The sequence below is a fragment of the Aureococcus anophagefferens genome (genome assembly GCF_000186865.1).
Source record: "Aureococcus anophagefferens unplaced genomic scaffold AURANscaffold_8, whole genome shotgun sequence".
Classification (NCBI taxonomy): domain Eukaryota; class Pelagophyceae; order Pelagomonadales; family Pelagomonadaceae; genus Aureococcus; species Aureococcus anophagefferens.
Genome location: NW_008705568.1, coordinates 1102603 through 1110547, shown reverse-complemented (window position 1 = coordinate 1110547; position 7945 = coordinate 1102603). Strand labels below are relative to the sequence as shown.

General features: G+C 72.9%; 3 protein-coding genes across 3 annotated transcripts in view; 1 reads left to right on the top strand and 2 right to left on the bottom strand.

Annotated features, from left to right (window-relative positions):
• Positions 1-543: 543 nt before the first annotated feature.
• On the bottom strand, positions 544-2127 carry AURANDRAFT_26083 (hypothetical protein; the record flags this gene model as incomplete). The annotated part of the gene is made up of 1 exon (XM_009038324.1): positions 544-2127. The coding sequence occupies one exon, from the start codon at positions 2125-2127 to the stop codon at positions 544-546; it is 1584 nt and encodes a 527-aa protein (XP_009036572.1).
• Positions 2128-5392: 3265 nt separating this feature from the next.
• Positions 5393-6298, bottom strand: AURANDRAFT_63926 (hypothetical protein; the record flags this gene model as incomplete). The annotated part of the gene is made up of 1 exon (XM_009038323.1): positions 5393-6298. The coding sequence occupies one exon, from the start codon at positions 6296-6298 to the stop codon at positions 5393-5395; it is 906 nt and encodes a 301-aa protein (XP_009036571.1).
• A 355-nt stretch (positions 6299-6653) lies between these two features.
• Positions 6654-7945, top strand: part of AURANDRAFT_71566 (hypothetical protein) — a gene marked incomplete at both ends in the record, with an annotated part of 2827 nt that continues 1535 nt past the window's right edge. Inside the window, one exon of the mRNA XM_009038485.1 lies at positions 6654-7924. Coding sequence (XP_009036733.1) covers positions 6654-7924 — 1271 coding nt within the window. The remainder of the gene's footprint in view (positions 7925-7945) is intronic.

The following is a 7945-nucleotide window of genomic DNA, read 5'->3' as shown; positions in this document are numbered from 1 at the left end:
GGCCTCCTGGAGCGCGCCGCGGCCGCCCGTGAGCACGACCTTGAGCCGCGCGTCGTTCGGCCGGTCGGCGAGGTCGCGGAGGAACGACGCGACCGCTCGCGCGTGGACGTCGGACGCGCGCGCGAGCCGCGCGGCCGCGTCGGCGCAGGTCGCCTCGAGCGACGGCGCCGGCGGCGGCGCGGCGGCGGACGCGGCCGCCGGCGGCGGCGCCGTCAGCGCCGCGACGGCGCGCTGGACGTCGCCGCGCGCGCCCTCGACGGCGCGCCGGGCCGCGTCCTCCGGAAAGCCCATGGCGACGACCATGGCGACCTCGTCCGCGAAGGGCTTGCCGGGCTTCGGGCCGAGGCCGAACATGTCGAAGACGACGGTGCCGGCGCTGCTCGAGATGTCGACGGGCCCGCCGAAGGCGGCGTCGGTGTCGACGCTCGTCGAAGACGGCGTCTCCGGCGCTGGTCGGGGGTGATGTCCTTGAACTCTCTTGTGGCAATTTTGACTAGATGTTGCACGTCAAGTTGCATGCTGTTACGCGGCGCGGCGAAAGGCTCACTTGTTCGTGGGCATGGACATGGAGACGGCCTCGTCCTCCTCGGCCTTCCAGGAGGAGGTGACGGTCTTCCACTGCGTGAAGAAGTTGACGCCGGCCTTGCCGTAGAAGTTGAGGTCGCCGAGGATGGAGCCGCGGGACCCGGTGAAGGAGAAGTTGGGCAGGGGCACGGGGATGGGCACGTTGACGCCGACCTGGCCGACGTCGACGTCCATGGTGAACTTGCGCGCCGCGGCGCCGCTCCTTGTGAAGACCGCGCAGCCGTTGCCGTAGGGGTTCGCGTTGAGCAAATCCACGGCGTCGTCGAGCGTGTCGACCTCCAAGACCTGGAGCACGGGCCCGAAGACCTCGGTCTTGTAGATCTCCATGTCCGGCGTCACGCCGGAGACGACCGTCGGGCCCACCCAGTTGCCGTCCGGGTAGCCCTCGACCGTCGGCGCGCGGCCGTCGACGGCCAACGTCGCGCCGCCGTCCGCCGCGCGCGTCAGCAACGCCTCGATGCGGTCGCGCTCGGACGCGGCGTTGAGGGGCGGCACGTCGACGCCCGGCGCGTCGCCCTTGCCTAACTTCAGACCTTCGGCGAGCGCGCAGATCTCCGGCAGGAGCTTTTTCGAGTCGCCGACCAACACGACGCGGCTCAGCGCCATGCACCGTTGCCCCGCGGCGCCGAAGCCCGCGGCGCCGATGGCCGCGAGCGCCGCTTTCGGGTTGCAGTCCGGCAGCACGACGCCGTGGTTCTGCGCGCCCATGTTCGCCTGGACGCGCTTGCCGGTCGCGGCCGCGCGCGCGTGGATGTGGCGGCCCGCCGCGTCGCCGCCGACGAACGACACGGCCCGGATCTCCGGCGCGTCGCAGAGGAAGTTGACGCAGTCGTGGGCGCCGTGGACGACGTTCAAGACGCCCGGCGGCAGGCCCGCCTCCGTCGCCAAATCCGCGAGGAACATCGTCGACAGCGGCACGCGCTCCGACGGCTTGAGGACGTACGTGTTGCCCGTCGTCACCGCCAAGGGGAACATCCAGAGCGGGATCATCGCGGGGAAGTTGAAGGGCGCGATGCCCGCGCAGACGCCCAGGGGCACGCGGTAGGAGTGGCAGTCGACGCCGCCGCCGACGTTCGGCGTCGTCTCGCCCATCATCAACGAGGGCACGGAGCACGCGTGCTCCACGACCTCCAGACCGCGGAAGATGTCGCCCTTGGCGTCCTCGACGGTCTTGCCGTGCTCCGCGCTCAGGAGCTTCGCGAGCTCGTCCGTGTTCTCGCGGATCAGGGCCTCGAGCTTGTGCATGACTCTGGCGCGGTTCGCGACGGACGTCCGCGACCACGCGGGGAACGCGGCGGCCGCGGCGGCGACGGCGGCCTCGAGCTCCGCGGGCGTCGCGAGGGGCGTCGTCGCGAGCACGTCCTGCGTCGCCGGGCACTTGACCTCGATGCCCTCCGTTGCCGCGCTGAAGACCTTCTCGCCGTTGATGAGCAGCGGCACGCTCGGCGCCGCCGCGGGGGCCGTCGCCGCCGCGGTGCTCAAGTGCTGGGCGCCGGCGCGCGCCGGCAGGCGCCGCGCGAGGAGCAGGGAGCGGAGGGCCATGGCAGTCGGGCGGGTCGAGGCGCGCGACGAGGCCACAGGCGAGACTCGGGTCGGTTCGGATCTCCTTCTGTGGAGAGAGCGCCGACCGGGAGCACCCGCGGGCTGGCCCGCTCGGCCAATGAGCGGGCAGCCCGTCCGCGCGCCTGGATAACAACCTGCGGCCGCCATCGACCGCATCGACTCCGTCGGCAGCCCCGGAATCACCAGACACCACCAACTAGCCATGGGTAAAGGCGGCCACGGCCACGGCGGCTGGGGCCACGGCCCCGGCTTCGGCCACGGCGGCTTCCACGGCGGCGGCTGGGGCCACGGCCCCGCGCCCTTCTGGGGCCCGCGGCCCGGCGCGGTCGTCGCCGCCGCCGCCGTCGGCGTCGGCGCGGGCTGCATCATCGCGAGCCACCGGCGGCCGGCGCGCTACCACCGCTACGGCCAGCGCGTCATCATCGTCGCGCCGCCGGCCGGCGTCGTGCTCCAGCCGCACGAGCGCATGGTCCAGATCCAGCGGCCCTACGGCGTCGCCGCGGGCACGGCCGTCGAGGTCGACATCGAGGGCCGCCAGTACTACGTGACCATCCCCGAGGGCGTCCCCGAGGGCGGCACGTTCAACGCGCAGGTGCCGCTCCAGACGGGCCCCGTCGTCGCGCAGGCGGCCCCGGCGCAGCCCCAGGTCGCCCAGGCCCAGTACGCGCCCCAGCCCCAGCAGTACGCGCAGCCCCAGCAGTACGAGCAGCAGCAGTACGCGCCGCCGCCGCAGCAGGCAGCGCCGCCGTCCTACGAGTCGCCGCTGCCGCCGGGCTGGGAGGAGAAGTTCACGCCCGAGGGCAAGCCCTACTACGTCGACCACAACACGAAGAGTACGCACTGGGAGCGGCCCGCGCCGGCGCCGCCGTCCTACGGCGCGCCGCCGGCCTACTGAGGGCGCCGCGCGCCGCCGCCCGCGCGCCGCCCGCCCGCCCCGCGACCCGCCGCCCCCCCGTCTCCTCCTGTACGAAGCTAAAGGACTGTTGCCCCCGGAGGTTCAGGGGAATGCAGCGGTGGGATTTGGGCCATCCGACGCATGTTGAAGTTTAAGTTGCACTTCTGCGTTATGGGCCCGCTTTGAGAGCATGTCGCTCCCAGCGCTGCTGTTGCTGCCGTCGCCGCGCTGACGATGGTCGACTGGGACCAGCGCTACAGCAGAAAAACTTACGTCTACGGCGAGGCGCCGTCGCCGGTCGTCGACGAGGCCGTCGCCGCCGGCTGGCTGCCGCCGCCGCCGTGCCGCGTGCTGCTCCTCGGCGAGGGCGAGGGCCGCAACGCCGTCGCCCTCGCGGCGCGCGGCTACGCCTGCGTCGCGCTGGACCCGAGCGCCGCCGGCCTCGCCAAGTGCGCGGCGCTCGCGAAGAAGCGCGGCGTCGACGTCGACCGCGTGACGTCGACCGCGGGCGTCGCGCTCGCGCGCGGCGGCCTCGGCCTCTTCGACGCCGTCGTGAGCGTCTACTGCGCCTACGCCTCCGGCGACGAGCGGCGCGAGGCCCACGCGCTCGTCGCGCGGTGCCTCTGGCCCGGTGGTGTTTACGTCTACGTCGGCTTCGGCGACAACCACGAGGCCGTCGTCGCCGCGGCGGAGGCTAAAGGCGCGCGGCGCGTCGCCGGCTGCGGCGGCGACCGCGCCGCGGGGCCGGCGACCGTGGCGCGCGAGCTCGCGGGGTTCGAGACCGTGGCGGCGCGGGAGCGGGAGGAGGTTTTGGCGGAGGGCGCGTTCCACCGCGGCGCCGCTTCGATTGCCGTCTACGCCGGCCGCCTCGCCTCGACCTACGCCGCCGCCGTCGCGTCGGCCTTCGACGCGTCCTACCCGGCGGCGCCCGGCGCGGCGGCCGGCGGCGACGCGCGCCTCGCGGCCGCGGGCTTCCTCGTCGGCCGCGCGGTCCATCACGCGAACCGGTCGGACTGGTGCCGGTCCTGCTGGCGGGCGGCCTGCGCCTGCGCGCCGGCGCCGGCCCCGGCGCCGTCGACGCTCCGCGTCGTCGTCGTCGTCCATCCGACGGAGTTCCTGCGGCCGACGTCGACGGCGCGCGTGCTCGCGGGGCTCGGCGCGGCGACGCTCCTCGTCTACGGCTGCCCGGCCCACGACCGCCAGCTCGACGCGCTCCTCGCGGCCGAGGACGTGGCGCTCCTCTTCCCCGAGGACGGCGCCGACGGGCCCGCGGCGCTCGGCGGCGCGCGGCGCCCCGTCGTCCTGGTCCCGGACTGTGTGCAAATCAACCAGTGAGCTGGGACGTCGGGGCCAGACTTCAGAATTCTCTAGCTCGGTCAAATCGAAGTCGATTCGGCTGATTTTTGGACGAATCGATTGCTCTCAGCGAGTTCTCGAAGCACAGCGAAAGAGTCTGGTCCAATCGTCCGATGACGCGCACATTGAAGTCGGGTTGAAGATTTGATTTGCACACAGGTCCCGGACGGGCCGTGGGCGTGCGCGCGCGCGCTCGTCGCCGCGCTCGACGCGCGGGCGGGCCGGCGCCTGCGCCGCGTGGCCCTGGCGCCCGAGGCCGTCGCGGCCCACGCGTCGCGGCTCCTCGACGCGCTGCACCCGGGCGCGGGCGCGGGCCAGGGCGGGAAACGGGTGCGAAATTTCCAACTTTGGAGGCTCCTATCTCGGCCCTTTTCCACTCGTTTCGGCTGATCTTTGGACGAGCGATCATCTCTCGGAGCGCACTCGAAGCGTGGGTGTTTTTTCTGGAACGCGCGCGCGCGGAACACTCATGTTGAAGCGACGTTGAATCACCCCGTTCCCGCCCAGGCGCGGGCCGGCCGAGCACGCTCGAGGCCGTCGCGCTCTGCCGGTCGGCCGCGGGCGACGCGCCCGGCGGCGCCGCGCTCCTCGCGGGGCTCGCGCCCCTCGTGGCGCTCTGCCGCGCCCCCGCGCCGCCGCCGGCCGTCGAGGCCGGCGCCTGGGTCGACGCGCTCGCGGCGGCCGCGGCCGCGGCGCCGCCGCCGCCGCGGGGCCTGCGGCGCTGCGACGTCTGCGCGACGACGCAGGCCGCGCCGCACCGCATGCGCGCCCACGTCGCCGGCCGGCGCCACTGCGCGACCGTCGCCGCGCGCCTGCGCGCCGCGGACCCGGAAACGTTCGCGCGCGGGCCGGGCGCCGGCGACGCGGCGCGCGCGCTCGCGGCGCACTCCGCGGCCGTGCTCGCGGCGACGGTGCCCGAGCCGGCGGACCTCGCCCTCGCGGACCTCGCCGACGCGCTCCCGCCGCCGCCGCCGCGGTAAAACTTAGGCGCGGTCACGTCGCGCCGTCGCGCGTGCCGTAGTAGAGCTCGTAGATGTCGAGGGGCGTGTAGCCGAAATAGGTGAAGAGGACCATGACGCGCTGGTTCGTCCAGTTGACGCGCCAGACGGGCTTCGCGAGCCAGCGCCGCGGGTGGCAGTGCGCCGTCGTGGAAAGGTTCGCGATGGTCCCGAACCCGCGCGCGCCCGCCACCCGTAACTTGTGGACGAGGAGGAAGTCCTCGAGGATGGGCAGTTTGGCGAGGTCGTCGAAGCCGCCGAGCGCCTCGAAGGTGTCGCGCCGGAGGGCCAGCGCCTGGTCGCCGAAGGGCAGCTGCAGGACGCGCGACCGCAACGCGACGGTGGCCTCCATGACGGCGAAGGGCAGCTCCTGGAGCCGGCGCAACAGCGACCCGCGCGGCGACTTTAGGGCGCCGTCGAGGGCGAGGCGGTCGACGCCGAAGCGGAAGCACGTGGCCAACGTCTTCGGATCCCGCAAAGCGGCCAGGACGTCCGCGTCGAAGCCCGACGGCAGGCGCGTGTCGCCGTGGAGCACGAGGAGCGCGGCGCCGCGCGCCGCGCGCGCGCCGGCGGCGACGGCCGGGCCCCGGCCGCCCCGCGACGACGGCGCGCAGTCGACGCGGAGCGTCGGCGCGAGGTCCGCCGCGACGGCGCGCGCCGCGGCCATGGTGCCGTCGCCGCCGCCGGCGTCGACGACGACGACCTCGACGCGCCGCGGGTCCGCCGCCGCGGACAGCACGCGCCGCAGCGTCGCCTCGATGGTCGCGGCCTCGCGGTAGGCGGGGATGACGACGGAGAGCAGCGCGTCGCCCGGCAGCGGCGCCGCGGCGACGGGAGTCGCGGCCGCGCGCCGCGCCCGGGCGCAGAGGCGCCAGTAGCCGAAGCTCACCTGCACGAGCATCCAGGCCTGCACGGCCACGATGAGCGCGACCTCCGCAAAGGCTCGGACGATGGTGAGCATCGTGTGTCTCTTTTGCCACGGGATCAGCGAGCCAACGAATCTTTGTATCCAAAGCGCGCGCGCGCTTTGCTCAAACCTGTCCGCCGTTGTACACACACCGTATGCTCGCTGCGTCCGACGCGCGCGTCGCGCGCGTCCGCGCGCCCTCGCATCGCCGCCCCGCGACCCGGGCCCCCGCCGGGCCGCCGAGCCCGCGGTCGCGGCGCCCGCGCCGGGGCGAGGTCGCGTCGCGGCGATCGACCCGAAAACGAATTGGCTTCGCACCGACCGCCGCGCCCCCGCCAGGTAATCCACCATGCGCGAGATCGTCCACATCCAGGGAGGCCAGTGCGGCAACCAGATCGGCGCCAAGTTCTGGGAGGTCATCTCCGATGAGCACGGCGTCGACCCCACGGGCACGTACCACGGCGACTCGGACCTCCAGCTCGAGCGCATCAACGTGTACTACAACGAGGCCACGGGCGGCCGCTACGTGCCCCGCGCGATCCTCATGGACCTCGAGCCCGGCACCATGGACTCGGTCCGCGCGGGCCCCTTCGGCCAGCTCTTCCGCCCCGACAACTTCGTCTTCGGCCAGACGGGCGCGGGCAACAACTGGGCCAAGGGCCACTACACGGAGGGCGCCGAGCTCATCGACTCCGTCCTCGACGTCGTCCGCAAGGAGGCCGAGTCCTGCGACTGCCTCCAGGGCTTCCAGCTCACCCACTCCATGGGCGGCGGCACGGGCGCCGGCATGGGCACGCTCCTCATCTCCAAGATCCGCGAGGAGTACCCCGACCGCGTCATGTCGACGTACTCGGTGATCCCGTCGCCCAAGGTGTCGGACACGGTCGTCGAGCCCTACAACGCGACCCTCTCCGTCCACCAGCTCGTCGAGAACTCGGACCAGTGCTTCACGCTCGACAACGAGGCGCTCTACGACATCTGCTTCCGCACGCTCAAGCTCACGACGCCGACGTACGGCGACCTCAACCACCTCATCGCGGCGGCCCTCTGCGGCACGACGTGCTCCCTGCGCTTCCCCGGCCAGCTCAACTGCGACCTCCGCAAGCTCGCGGTCAACATGGTGCCGTTCCCGCGCCTCCACTTCTTCATGGTCGGCTTCGCGCCCCTCACGAGCCGCGGCTCCCAGCAGTACCGCGCCCTCACGGTGCCGGAGCTCACGCAGCAGCAGTTCGACGCGAAGAACATGATGTGCGCCGCGGATCCCCGCCACGGCCGCTACCTCACGTGCTCGTGCCTCTTCCGCGGGCGCATGTCGACGAAGGAGGTCGACGAGCAGATGCTCAACGTCATCAACAAGAACTCGTCGTACTTCGTCGAGTGGATCCCGAACAACGTCAAGTCGGCGATCTGCGACATCCCGCCCAAGGGCCTCAAGATGTCGACGACGTTCATCGGCAACTCGACGGCGATCCAGGAGACGTGGAAGCGCGTGGCGGAGCAGTTCACGGCCATGTTCCGCCGCAAGGCGTTCCTCCACTGGTACACGGGCGAGGGCATGGACGAGATGGAGTTCACGGAGGCCGAGTCCAACATGAACGACCTCGTCTCCGAGTACCAGCAGTACCAGGACGCGACGGCCGA